The 14,663-nt window shown below is 41.8% G+C and overlaps 1 protein-coding gene across 3 annotated transcripts; it reads right to left on the bottom strand.

Moving 5' to 3' along the window:
• Positions 1–953: 953 nt before the first annotated feature.
• wfs1a (Wolfram syndrome 1a (wolframin)) lies at positions 954–13,994 on the bottom strand. 3 transcript variants are annotated; one of them, XM_038713535.1, is made up of 13 exons: positions 13,859–13,994; positions 13,051–13,242; positions 12,622–12,804; positions 11,297–11,376; positions 6,174–6,318; positions 5,913–6,086; positions 5,625–5,702; positions 5,409–5,548; positions 5,143–5,274; positions 4,800–5,045; positions 3,596–3,874; positions 2,936–3,099; positions 954–2,770 (listed from the first exon to the last, which is right to left on the bottom strand). In XM_038713535.1, exons 2-13 carry the CDS (start codon positions 13,235–13,237, stop codon positions 1,579–1,581), a joined length of 3,000 nt encoding a protein of 999 aa, XP_038569463.1. In that variant the 5' UTR covers positions 13,238–13,242; positions 13,859–13,994; the 3' UTR covers positions 954–1,578. The 3 variants fall into 3 exon arrangements, with proteins under 3 accessions (XP_038569463.1, XP_038569464.1, XP_038569462.1); XM_038713536.1 differs by lacking the exon at positions 12,622–12,804; XM_038713534.1 differs by having other exon boundaries at positions 12,622–13,242.
• Positions 13,995–14,663: the final 669 nt, after the last annotated feature.

Genomic DNA, 14,663 nt, shown 5'->3' on the forward strand with positions numbered 1-14,663 from the left:
GTGTCTGTCTTTCATGGGATACCATTGTTTCCCCTTCACTACAATACTTTCAGACTTTGAATCTGAATAAAACCCTCCAAAAGTTTGTTTGAAAACAAGCACTTTAATAGTCATTGCACACTCCCATAAATACCATCACTAAATAAAGGTAACAGGTGAATAGTTTTCACCTTGTATGTGGCTTTTCATGCACTGCAAGTATCATCTTCTAATGTAGTTTAACAAAATGTTACTATTCTATGAAAAACATGTATCTCAAAGAAAGACCAGTTTTCAGCTTTGTGACTGCTTTTTTTTTTCAGATAATCAGACTTTAATAATTGATTTGTAAAATGTTTAGAATTGTGTCAACCCCAAAAGAAACACTTAAAATCCCCAAAATAGGGAGATACACTGTTTTCACTGAACAGTAATAAAAATGTATTATATATTATGTATTATAAATGTGAAATCATGACATTCAGGCACTCTGTGTACTGTGAAACACCACAAATAATTCCCACTACTGACTTCTATGTCTATGGAATGAACACAGTTCAATGTTTTGTTGGTTTGTCTACAGTGAGAGATAAAAATGAACCCTAGGAATTGACACACTCATTTAGTTTTGTTTCCCAGAGGAACACTCAACGTAGACTGTGAAAAATCACATTTAGAATTCGTTCATCTCTGTTAGTTAAATTCAGCTGTTACATGGTTTGGCCAAAAACCATATATAGTAAGATCCATCACAGACCATGACATCTTTAGCATTTTGGTGTGTGAGTGGGTAATATAAACCATGAAACTGAGACTTCAGCTACTTTGCGAAGAGTAAACAAGTGTGTGGGCTTAACATAAACAGCCTCCCTGCAAACATAAGAACATTTTTTATGTTGGCTTTTCAAATACCATTTTATGTGTGTATTTGAAGCTCAATGCACTGAAAATATGATCATTAATTACACATATGATTAAGATCAGAACGTTTTAAAACCACAAAACAAGAAACATTTGGCTACACCAGAAATATACTATTTTCAACCACACAATGTACATTTAGAAATGCACACATGTATACATACACAACGGTCAACACATACTATACATGCAACCATATTCCCCATACATGTAAGAAATTCCTTAATATAAAACATCCTTCACAACATTGCTCTCAAAGATACATTCCACTCTTTTAATTATATCAAATGTACTGTATCTCCAGGCATTCATAAGTGGTCAGCACCTGACAAATCAAATTACAGGTTTTTGTCCAGTTCTTAAAAACAATACAGGCATCTGACCATTCGTGAACTGCTTTAGAGGTACATGAAGTGAAGTAGCAAAATTGTTGTAAACTCAGGCACTAACAGGAAGTATTAACAGTATAAAATAATTTCCTAGAGGTTATCACCTTGTTGAAATTTCACTACATAAACATGAGCTGTAGATCCACATTGAATCAAATTGTAAACAATACTATAAGTTACATTAGCTAAATGATCACATGAAGAAATCAAGAAAAAGACAGCATGGCTTCCAGAAGAGATTCAAGTGAGTCATGATTACTTCAGCTTCACTGTCTTGCTGTCATTTTTCTCAGGCAGAGATTTTTGCTGACAGGAAAGGAGAAAAGAAAAAGTCAAATGCAAACTTCAGGGCTCTCATTGTGGTGCGTCTCCAGTCTCTCTCTATCTTCACTTGCCTGCCTCCGGTCAGCAGTGAAGCAACACAGTCCAGACAGTGGATGGCCTTTAGCTCGAATGCCGGCGCTCTAGCTCCTAGACGGCCCTCCAGCTTGGTGCTGAACTCCACCATGTCACCAGGATTTAGGTTTAGCAGAACTTGTCTGAACTCATGGCTGGCAATTAGGATTATATCCATGGCTGGATCCTCTGCCTCCGGACTTCGATCCCGCATCATCCCTACTGTCACCTCAAAGCGGTGGCTGTCAAAGCGCTTGATATGGCAGGTGTGTTTAGCCAGAACCTTGATCTGACACAGCTCTTCCTCTTCTTGCATTTGGAGCAGTATGGGCAGAGAAACGGTAGCCGGTGCAGAACCTGCTGCCAAATTGGCAGCTGTTAGGTTTGCGACTGTAGCATTCTTTGGCTCACATTTGGGATATGTCTCTCCATACAGGCAGCGCAGCCAGTCTCCCATAAACACTGGCAACATGTTGATCACCGACTGTGCCCCGTTCTCTGTCTCTGCCACACGGACATGCTTGAAACGCCCAACCCAGGTGACTCTGTGTCCTTGCAGGTGGCTACAGAAGATCTGTGTCTGGGCCATGCCTTTAGTTTCCCAAGCAGGGGGTCCACATGCCTGGCTGTACTGGCTCCAAGTCAGGGTGGAATTGTACACCTTCTGTCCCTCTGCGTGGTAGACGTAGATAGAGAAGAACAGGATCACCATGGAGATACAGAGTAAGATGAGCTTGACCGGGCCACGGTGGGTCAATGAGCGAAAGACATCCAGAATAGACATGCTGAACCGTGTCCACAGCCGGAGGGTGACAGGGATCGCACAAACTACCAGGGTCACAATCATCTTGGTTAGTTCCAGCTCGAGGAACCACTTGAACAGCTGGATGAGGAGCATGGCGGCAAGGCCAAAAGCCAGAATAGGCAGGGCAAACAGGAAGAGAAAGTAGGCCACCAAGGTCCGGATTAGACCCACAACAGAGGAACTCTGGAGGAGCACCACCGAGAACTCACACCACATGAAGCACACCAGGTATGGAACAAGGAAGCAGTAAGTCCCCCTGAAACCACGCATCCTGGCCATGCTGAAGATGAAAATAGACAGAAATAAGAGGAAATAAAATAAATATTTTTGAGAGCATAACCTTATCAATTCGCATTACAAGCTGGGGTGGGTTTCAATGCCCACTGACACAATCCTGTGTCTGAACTGATGTTCAACAAACACATCCATTGGTCCAAAGGCTCACCTGAAGAACAGATAGAACAGGTAAACATACAGCAGACAGGGGAGACTGAGCTTCAGCACCACTGACTCCCCTAGTGGCAGTGTGGCGAAGGTGCGTCCCAGTAAACGAAGCGCTGTCATGTTCTCTGGCAGGAACTGGGTCAGGCAACACAGAGACGATGCTACCTGGATTTTAAAAATAAAGTACATACATACACTTTGAGAGAACTGCTGTATTTTAAATTCAATTCTGTCAGATTGAAAAACATTCATAGGCCACACTTCTGCATGTTTTAGCCCATCAAATACAGAACATGTATGTAAAAGTCCTGTCAAGAAGCTTTTATGAAATTAAATTTGCATGTAGTTGTGCGCAAAAATCACTTCATGTGTTAAGGAACATTTGTTGATATTGGCGTCTTCTTAAACACGCCAATGAATATATTTGATGTATTACAAATGTCATGTTTCTGCAACTTGATTTTAAGACAGAATTCAGATGAATGAATTCCAATGGAAGTTAGAAAATCAATCTACAAACTTGTTTTAAGCTATACAAGATTGTAGTCATGTCTGGCATTAATGTTAAATATACTTTGTGATTTGTTGTTTAATAAGCTACAATATGCAAAACTGTATTTATGATATTTTAATCACACATGTTATGACAGTGCCCCCTGACCTCTATGACCATTGCTCGGCGTGCATACGCTGCAGCAGTGGGGCTGAGGCTCTTGTAGCTGACAGCAGTGAAGAAAATGGCCACAGTGGAGAGCTCAGAACAAGGGATCCAACCTTTGTCAGCTACAGGGAAGGAGAAAATTATAAAGAAAACGGATAGGATAAAATAGAGGTACGGTTCTAGGTTGTTCCAGCCAAAGTTGGTCTCTGCCTGCTCCACATCCAGGCCAGGTTCAAAACGTGTCAGCAGATGTGTTAGGGCTGTGAAGTTCTCCCAAGTCTGCGGAAAAAGAAAAAGGGAAGAAAGACATTGCTGAAAGTAAAAAATAACTTCAGATTTTAAAATCTGCAAATATAGTCCATAAACCATTGCACCATTACTGCCAATTTTAAGACATCAGTATAATAACTGTTAAAGGTTGCATATGCAATTCAATAAAAGGAAACATATTTTGGTCAAATTCTGTGAATCTCTCTTTATGGTTCGCTATATGTTAATTCTGTGTCTGAGCTGAAAAAAATCCACACAGCCCTAGTAAATGGGAAACATACAAAGTTTCATTCCAACCATGATTTGTGTGGAAGGTAACGCTAAATTACCTGCCCACGGAGAGGCAATTATTTCCTAGTTGGCCCAAGATATGTTGTTGGTGTGATGTTAGCCATAGTAGCAGCAGAGTTGTGAATATTGCTGTCTGGATCTGCAGTGCTGGCTCTGGGGCTGTTTCGTCCTCTCTGCATGTTAGCTTTGCAGCAGATACTGTAGCGACAGTTTGCTAACCCACAACTTAGCTAATGTTAGTGTGTCATTGTTCATTCTATATCATGGTATTTGTCACGGTATTAGATTTCTCCAGAAATCCCCACCATTAAGTCATGAGATTAGTCCACTGGCTTCTCCACTGCATTTCATGCTATTCCACCAGGTCAAGATTCATGTAAAATGTATGTGCTCTACAACGGTAAGGAAAATGACTAGATGACTTGACTATATGTGTTTCTCACTGGCATAGTTTGTGAACAGAGGAAAAGACAAATGGAAAACTTACAACATGTTCATCTACTTGTGAAAAAAAAGTGAAAATCTTAATGCAAATATATCAGTGTCTTGACAGGACAGATAAACATGTAAATGCAACATAGTTTTGCATTGAAAAACAATGCACAAATATTTATTTTTCAACAGAATCAGCAACTTCACTCACCTTGCTGCTCTGGAAAACACGCAGTGTGCAGATAATCATGGAGATGAAGGAGAGGTAGAAGACAAGCAAAGGGATGACAAAAGCAAACAAGTCAACTGTCAGGTTGCTGATGATAAAGAAGAAAATAAGTGCGTTGACGTGTTGTGTGGGGATGATTGTGCTCAGCCACTGGACACCGGCCCGCGACGCCCAGTCAACCAGGTGTTCTTTCATCTCCACAATGGCTTGCAGTGGGTACTGCAGCGTCTGAAGTGAAGAGGGGCAGATAATTAGACAGTAAATAGATATTTGACAGATATTTAATGAACAGAATTAATTGTAATACTAGATATGATTAAGATACCATTAAACGTGTTTTCATGTCCATGGCTTTTTTTATGGCCCCAGTCTGCTTACAGTCCAGCATCATCCCACTTCGGCTAAAACTCCAACTACTTCTGTGGGCCTTCTTGTGTCCTGATGGGACTAGCTCAGCCTTGTGCAACACAAATACACATGCATGAACACACAAATACACACTGGTCTGAATAGTTATAATGACAAATAGAACGAAATATGTGCCTTTATGATGGCAGATTATATCTATTTTGGCAGATTTGGGTCTTTTACCTCCCCACCACTGCCATGGGGTGTTGGGCTTTCGGTCTTGGCTGCGACCTGGCTGTCATTTTGGGACGCAGAGGGGACAATGCCTTGCGCATACTTTTTAGTCATCTCAACAAAGTCATCCAGGTCCACCATCTGTGTGGCTGAGGGACATAAAGCAGGCAGTTATACAAGAGGAAACATTACATTGTCTGTTTCTCTCCCTGTCTGGATACTTACACTCATTGCTGACCATGCTTTCCAGTACTTTCTGCGTCTGGCCTGACGTTGGGCCAGGAATCCTGCTTGCAGTGCCACCTATTGGTGAGGAATGACCACAACATCAGTGATGTACAAACATTTCTCTGGTGGCCTGCCAAGTAATGTGATATTCTTCACCATGACAGCTGCAAATACTGAAATACACAAAGGGCAGACTGTAGTACATCAGGCAGGACTGTTGTCACAACTCAAAAAAATTTAACTGATATGGTGTCTTCCATATGTGTGATTATGTGTGCATCGTACCCTGCACTGCATGGACCTGGCTGACATTTTCCAGCATCTCAGCCACAGCCACCTTCTTCTTCCTCTCTGGGTTGAGTTTCCAGTACATCATCATGGCTGCTTTACGTACTGCCAGCTCAAACTTACTCTCTGTTGACAACTTCCGCATGTCGGCCTCATTCTCTGGAGTGATTCCTGGTAGAGGATGGCAGACAAGGTACAGTTAAGGAGCTACAAACACAAATACACAAACATGCACGCATTGAATTCTGGAACTTGAACCTTTTTTCTGGATCCAACAGCGCTGCAGTGCTCTTGCTGCACCTTTTCTTCCTTGTTTAGCTGCTTTAATCAGCCAATTAACGGCAAGACGATTATTTAGCTCTGCGTCCTTCTCTTCAGCAAGAATCAAGTAGTGCTGACCCAGCTGAAACACAAAAGAAGAGATTAATTCAGCTCACGCAGACATGGTTGGCACACTGTGTAAAATGTAAATAGAAACAAAATGTGATTATGTACATTAAAACCCCATATTTAAATAGCACAAAGACAACTTAACAAATGTTGAAAAAGAGATATTTTATTGTTTTTGGAAAATGATATGCTCATTTTGAATTTGATGCCAGCAACATGCTTAAACAAGTTGGGACAGTGGCAACAAAAGACTGGAAAAGTTGTAAAATGCTAAAAGAAAACACTTGGTGGAACATCTCACAATTAATTAGGTTAACTGGCATCAAGTTAGTATAATGATTGTGTATAAAAAGAGCATCACAGAGAGGCTGAGACTTTCTGAAGTAAAAATGGGGGCTGTCTGTGAAAGTTCTCAGTCATCCAGGTCATAGTTATCCAACAAAGGTTGAGGTCAAGGGCAACTGGACTTGGTTGAAGAAAAACTAGAAGACGTTTCGTTCCTCATCCAAGTAAGTAAGTAAACTTTATTTATATAGCCCTTTTCACAGAGACAAGAGGGGTCACAAAGTGCTTCACAGTAAAAAATAGAATAAAATAAAAACAACAACACATAAAATACAAAACCATATGGCTAGTTAAATGCTAAAAACATGTGTCTTAAAGAGGTGGTATTATGCTTTATTATTGAGTTATATCTCTTTTTTGTGTAATAGGTTTGCAAAGTGAAAAAGCCCAAAGTCCAGCCCAAAGGGAGTTCCCATCTCCCACAGAAAGCACTGCTCTGAACTGCTTGAAAACAGCTCGTTTGTAGTCCAGCCCTTCACTTCCTGTACTTGTGATATCACAATGAAAACGCGTCATAAAGCTTGCCAAGCAGCTTGCGGGGGTCAGGCATGCCCTCAAACCAAGCTGGTCTGAGCAGAGGCCCTTTGGCTCCACTCGCCTTTGTTTGGGTTTCCATTGTAGAAATGTTGTACCTGTACCTGCTTCCAGGTACTTTTTTTTCGTATCACCTCACCTCGTCGAGGTTCCAAGCCAGATGAGGGATACTAAAATGTAAGGTGAAAACACGACCGATTGCTGATTGGTAAGAGAGAATATTCACTATTCACTGCTCCTTCATTGCGTGCACCTGACAGAGGCCAGCAACAGAAAGTTTTATATTTTACAATTTTCACATGGAATTTCATCACTAAATCCACTTCTGAGAAGTTTTGAGAAATCAGCTATGTAGATTTTAAATATTGACAGTTTTACGAGAAGTTATGGCGGAACAAAAATGTGCTTGAATATTTTCAGAGTTGCGGAGCTCCGCAAGTGGCTGCGGGGGAAGCCTGTGCCAACCCGCAGGAGGAGCTGGTGAGGCCGGCCGGCCAGCGGGCTGGTAAGATGTGGAAAAATGATGTTGTGTGGTTGTGGACTTGAGGAACTTATACCATCTTCTAGGTTACGGTCGCAGTCTGAAGCGGCTTTGATTTGGATCACACTACCTTGTTTCTTACGACCCGCCCTTCTCTGCTTCTGATTGGCTAGTAGTCCTTACCTGGGAACTGCGCTGTTGTGGTGGCAGCCCGGCTGACGGTGAGTGTCCTGGGTTTTTCTGTTCCCTGCCTGCCTCCCTGTGTTTTCTCCCCTGTGTGCTCTCTCTCTCCCTCTGCTCCTGAGCCCAGCCAACGACCCGCACCTGCACCTCATCAGCCACCTCGTCAGCCTGCCACACCTGCCAGTAGTCAACCTCGTCCCTGCCTGTATTTCAACCCCGGTTCTCCACACCACTCTTGCTTGATCGTCGTTGCTCCATACCCGGTGCCACCTCTGTGTTCAGGCTCTCATGTTTCTTGTTTTCCCACATTTTCCCTGTGCTTAGTCTCCGTTATCTCTAACCCTGTCTCTCCGTCTGTTTCCCTCCCAGGTTCACTCACCCTCGTCCTCCGTTTAGTCAGCTGGGCTCGTCCTCCGGACTTCTCCTCTTCGGGCTTCCCCCACGGCGTACTCCCAGTTCTCCCTTGCATCCTCCCTTCCTCGGCCCCAGTGTTCCCTGGCTCCCTGGTTCTCTCCCTCCACTCCAGTCCCTCAACCCCCTTTTTCCCTAAATAAACCTCCTCCAAGGCTCTGTAAGCAATGGTTAAAATTTTTAAATGCACTCTAAAACCAATTGGAAGACGATGAAGATCCTTAAGCACAGATGTAATGTGTGATCTCCTGTTGGTCTTTGACAAAAGTCTTGCAGCTGCATTCTGTACAACTTGCAGTTTGTCCATGGAGGATTTGTTTAAACAAGTGTACAGTACATTGCAATAATCCAAATGAGCAGGAACAAGCATCTCCATCACTTCTTTAGAAACCACAGACTTCTTCAGTTCTGACTGACTGGTAGAGAAACTCATCTATTTAACCTCTGTGGGTTCATTAGCTAGGATCGTCGATACTGATGGTTCGTTAGTGCTCCTGGCTGTGGTAACGACAGTCGCCATGGTCATTAGAATCACCCGTGGCCAAGTCTGAACAACCATCATTGGTATCTTCACCTGAGGCCATGAGGGAATGCTTGCTGAGTTTCCTGGGAAGTGATAAAAGGACAGCATTGTAAGTGGTGGCGTAAACCCCCTCCTCTGTTCAGCGACGGCTTCTCATCTTATCAGCGGACAAAGGAAGATGCACGGTAGCCCTGAACACAGTGGACTACCACACCACTAATGGACACAAACACATATGAGAAACTGAGGCCATAGAATGTCTACAACAACTTCAGAAAGAAAACTCCATCACCCGGGAACAGTATTACCGTTTGTATCCTGGAGAAGCCATTCCTTGCATATATGGACTGCCCAAAATACACAAAGAAGGAGCCCCACTCAGGCCGATTATCAGCAGCATCAACTCAGTCACCTACAACATTGCCAAACACCTATCTACCATCTTAGCCCCTTTGGTTGGTAACACACCCCACCACATCCAAAACGCCATTGACTTTGTAAACAAAGTTCGAGGACTGAAACTGGACCCAGATGAAACCATGGTGTCCTATGATTTGACCTCTTTGTTCACCTGCATCCCCACCATGGAGGCAGTAGAATCTGTAAGGAAACGGCTACTAAATGATAACAGGACAACAGAAGTAGCCTCAGCCCTGACCACAATTCTGTAGTGGCTGAGGAACACTTCCAAAAACCATTGTCTGTGAACACAGTTCATCGCTGGATCCACAATTGCAAGCTGGAACTCTACCATGCAAACAGAAAGCCGGGTATAAACCAGATACAGAAACACTGTTGACTTCTGTGGGCCCTAGCTTAAGATGGACTGAGGTGATGGGGAAAACAGTCCTGTGGTCTGATAAGTGAAATTCTGTTCCGACATCATGGATGCCACATCCTCCAGGCTAAAGAGGAGAGGGACCATCCATGTTGTTATCAGTGCACAGTTCAAAAGCCAGCATCTGTGAAGGCACCATTAATGCTGAACAACATATGCAGGTTTTGGAGCAATATAAGCTGCTAAGTAGACAATGTCATTTTCAGGGACAGCCTTGTTTATTTGCTCCGTAGTAAAAGAGTCCTGGTGCTAAAGTGGCCTGCCTGCAGTCCCGACTTTTCACCCATTGAAAATGTTTGGCACATTATGAAACGTAAAATGACAAAGGAGACCACGAACTGTTGAGCACCTGAAATCCTACATCAAACAAGAACAGGAAAACATTCCACTTTCAAGATTACAGCAGTTGGTCTCCTCAGTTCCCAGACACTTACAGAGTGTTGTTAAAAGAAGAGGTGATGCTTTCAATTACATACATTTTATACAGGAAGTTGTGGAAGTTGACCATAAAGTTTAATGTACTGTGTTGTGTGCATGTATTTAGAATGTAACATTAACTAGTTTGTGAAATAATAAAAATTAACTATTAAAAATTTTACATTAGTTTACATGATCATGTCATAATTGATTTACTTAATTAGCCTATTACTTCATAAACCCTGTGAAGATATTTAATGCAGAAACAGAAACCCCATTTATTTTGATAATCCACAAGGCATGATGGTTTTAAAGGGACTAACTCTTTGGTAGAAAGTAGTTCCAATCAAAACAGTTCACAGTGAAGTTTGGAGAACCCACAGACAACAGATGACTACAGAACCCATAATTCTCTGTCCCTGTGGCCATCAGTCATGGCTAATTAAAAGGAGTAGCAGAGGCATATCAAGTGACTGGTTTCTAATCTTAACTGTCATTTCATAACTTCTCTCACAGTTATCATCACATGCTTCAGTTTAAGGAGATGAGATGTGTCTTTATTTAAAGTAGCTCAGCATTCATCCTGTCTATGTCTATAAACGATATAATCTCATAAACCAGCTTTTCTAGCATGCATTTTAAATTGACAGTGTTGTCAAAGCATCTAAATACTACTACTAATAATTTAAATTAAAACAATTTCACTTTTAAGTAACAATAAATACTGATTCCCTGTCTATAACTTGTGTTTAAGCTGCAGGTGTTTTCTCTATTCCAATTTGATAAATAGCTTGTCTATTATGGTAAATAATATATCACTCTCTTACACTCTCTACTACTCTTACATTACTGCATGTATATCCAACCACTGCACTGATGTGGTCACATGTTTTGAAATGTTCACTCTGAAAGGAATTTACCCTTTCAGAGCTAAAGGGCCTTAAATGCAAAAGTCTGGGCTCATCTTCTACCTCTAGCCCCCATATTTCTTCCGCCAGCACCTTTTAAATTTTTTTTTTTTTTTTCATTTGCACGTGTTGGTAGGGGACGAGGAGTAAATAGAATGCGATTATTACCTTATTAGTCGTACAAATTAAGTGCAGCGCTGCAATACACAGTATCTTGGTGTGTCGTATTGAAAGCCTGAGATCATCTTCCAAGTGGCCAAAAATAGACACATGCTCACAACCAGACTGAGTTAACCAGCAGGACTGAAAACAATGCCAAGGGCCATTTTGTGTGAAAATGCTTTCACTCACCCGGGTCTGAGCTCTGGCATCACCAGCTTTGGCCTTCTCTTCCATCTGTTCCATGGACAAATCTTCCTCTGGTTCTTCATCTGGAGGAGAGGAGAGGAGATGCCTAAATGTACACATATTCATCTCTATCTATCAAAAAACACTCTCTAAATCAAATTGGATCACATAACACCCTTGCTTACAAACTTAAAGGCCTACTTTATTGAAAGAGCAGAGGATTTTTACACATACTGTGTTCAGAGCCAGAGATGAATGAGTTCCAGCTGACATACAGTATATCTCGTAACATGAGAATAACAAGAAGTCAGAGGTGGAGTAGATGTGAGAGTGTGAGCATTTTAAACATGTCTGTGCATATGTCTGTGACAAGACCCCAGAGTTCTGTCAGCACCGTGCCCATCTCCGATGTTACACCAATACTTGTCGATGGCATAAAGTTTCATAGCTGTTAGTGTCTCCCTAGTGCCCTTTAAGCAAAAGAGTTGAGTTTCTTTGCATGAAGCCTTATGTCGAATATTCCAGTCTGCCATTACACAGCTACCATCTTAGTTAAGCATGCAAATATGTTCTAATTAGCACTAAAGACAAAGTACAGCTGAGGTTGTAGTGTTGTTAATTTTGCAGGTGTTATAAAACAAATTACTGGACAAATAAAAACCTGATGATGGCGCTAAATGGAAAGTTGGGACCCCTAAGGTCCCCAAATCACCAGAGGTTTAATTATTAATGTATGCTCCTCTTCTCGTTTGCATTTCTTTACACACAGAACAGTCACTGAGCAATACCTGAGGCCTAAGAAGAAGAGATTCCACTGGATAATAATAAAAAAAAGTTTTTTTAAATTTAACTTTATGTATTTCATTTCTATTTTTGTATGGTACCTTTTATGCAGAGATGCAGCCAAAGGTGCTTCACAAAACTGGATTACAATGAGGTAACTAAGTTAGCTAAAGTATCCAAGAAGGGTTAAATCAAGGGCAACTGGACTTGAATGAAGATACTGTGAAGAGAAACCTCTTCGATGAGAGGTAAAACGTCTTCCAATGTCTTCAGTCAAGTCCAGTTGCCCTTGATTTTACCCTTTACCGACCTGGATAACTGAGAATCTTCACAGTTAGCTAAAGTAATTACCCATTCTGGCCAAGAGAGATGTTTATCCAACGACTGGGTAATTCTGCTGTGCATGGAAAGACATTCCAAAGCATAGCAAAAAGCTTATCACCTCAATGTATCAATGGGTCTGTGTTGTGTGACTTCAGTTCTCAGGGCAATTAAAACTCACAATTTGTTGTTTAATCCCAAACTCAAAATGAAGGCGTTCTTACCATCCTCTTCATCATTGGCATCTTCCTCGGCTTTCCTGAGCCTTTCCTGTATGATCACCCGCTTGGCCATGGAGGCGAAGGTGCGTTTCATGGGAGCAGTAGAAGAAGTTGCAGTAGCCATGGTGGAAGCAATAGTGGAGGAAGAATTAGGGGAATATGTTGGAGTGTTACAGGCCAAGGTAGCTGATGTTGTAGAGGCAGATGTGAGGTTGGAAGAGGATGACATTGTGGGAATTTCAGGCGTAGAGCAGTTAGGAACGAGTGGTGTTTTTTTTGGAGCAGGAAAGGGGGGGGTAGTAGAAACAGTTTTAGAAGTGGATTTAGAGGAGGCAGCAGGTGTTAAGGGCTTTGGACCTTCTAAAGAAAGAGGTGAATCCATCGGTTTAGAGATGGTGTGAGCAGAAGGATGAGAAGAATGAGATAATTTACCAGGTTCTGTAGTTGTTTCTGTGCAAGATGGAGATTTGGTGGTGTGAGAGAGATCGATAGCAGGGAGGTCACTGGAGACAAGTGAAGGAGGAATCTGTATGGGGGAGGGAAGAGAGGGCACATCCAGGACAGGACGTGACCCCTGGGTGTTCACAGCACTTGGGGTTGATGGGAAGTCTTTCTCCATATTACCTGGAATAAAAAAAGATAATAATTTATCATGTAACTACATACACTGCAGCAAAATAATCAAGGTAATTCCTAATAGTGAGTCATAAGTGAAGACACAGCTGGGTGATGAAATTCGAGCCTTTCCTCTGGACATTTTACACCTAAAATATGACACCTTACCTTTAAAAGGAGCTAGAGTTCTGACACAAACCTCAGTGAAATCCTGTGTTACCAATTGCAAGTCAGCGTTGTGAAACAAGACGTTGGATCATATTTAATAAATTGCAATTAAGCAAAACAAGGTGGCAAGATCAGATAAAACACTGTATATGTCGTTGTAGGTATACAACGAATTTATGTTTGGTATAAACTCTCAACACATGAAAGCAGGAGCATTCTATTAACCTCATATTTAAACTCTCAGAGGAAAATATGGGGGGAGATATTTTTACGCTGACATTACTGTAATTATTCAGCGTCACAGCCTGCCATCTGAACTGCCTGGAGGTTACTCCGTCCTGTATAGGCGACATGCGGACACTGAACGTGCGAGGAGCTCATGCACTTCGCTTAAGTTTTCAAAACTAAACATGCGCCGTCAGCAACTACAGAGTAAAACAAAATAGAGAAACCTTACTTAGTGGCTAAATGGATCAGGATAAAAAGCTGATTGTCTTGCTGAATTTAATATTTGTGTCAGTAGTCCATGTTCAGATCCACGAACTCCACACACCCCACAGCTCGGCGAAACCAGACACACACACACACAGACCGTGGTTAAACTCTCACGTGTCACGTCTTGAACAACACCACAACTTAATGGCCTGCCTTCTTGAAATAGACTCGCCTCTAATAGGGAGAAATAAATGCCCATCAAATGACCAACTCATCTGACTGGTTTTCAGCGCCTGTTTGCTTGGTAAACCTGTAGGGCTCCATTGATTTGAACAATTTAGATCCTCTCTTCAATCTTTTCCTCAATTAAATCACCCGTCTCTTTTCGGTACTGACAAAGAATACAGATAATATAACACACACTAAACAAAATCCTTAAAATGGGTAATTGTGTCCAATAAGGGTGCATGTGCCTTTATTTCCCACTGAATGGTCGAACTATTTAAGTAGATTATGGGGTTCCTGGTCCAAAGCTATGTACAGTGGTTAATCGAGTGTGACTCTCTCCCATATGGCACCAGTTGGTAACAAGACTGACCACTGAGAAGTGGGGGCAATGAAAAAGTATGACAAATCCCCAGCAGTTGTGCTTGTATCATGGAACAACGTGTAGATGTTTGATTAGAAACAGTTTCATATTTCAATTAGAACATGTACTCTTCTGCTTGCAGAGAGACTCAAAGAGAGTCAAATGCTGGAAAGCCCTTTTCTAATTTATTTCATGAAATTTTGTGGCATATACATTAATATGAACTGTGGGTGTCAAC

The sequence above is a fragment of the Micropterus salmoides genome, unplaced genomic scaffold, assembly GCF_014851395.1.
Source record: "Micropterus salmoides isolate LMB-PRFRI ecotype aquatic unplaced genomic scaffold, ASM1485139v1 Ms_hic_scaffold_12, whole genome shotgun sequence".
Taxonomy (NCBI): Eukaryota; Metazoa; Chordata; class Actinopteri; order Centrarchiformes; family Centrarchidae; genus Micropterus; species Micropterus salmoides.

Coding starts and splice junctions, on each gene's coding strand:
- wfs1a (XM_038713534.1), bottom strand. CDS start 13,237: ATGGAGAAAGACTTCCCATCAACCCCAAGTGCTGTGAACACCCAGGGG. Junction 11,377..12,621: donor TGCCAATGATGAAGAGGATG/GTAAGAACGCCT, acceptor CCTCTCCTCCAG/ATGAAGAACCAGAGGAAGAT. Junction 6,087..6,173: donor CTGTTGGATCCAGAAAAAAG/GTTCAAGTTCCA, acceptor ATCCTCTACCAG/GAATCACTCCAGAGAATGAG.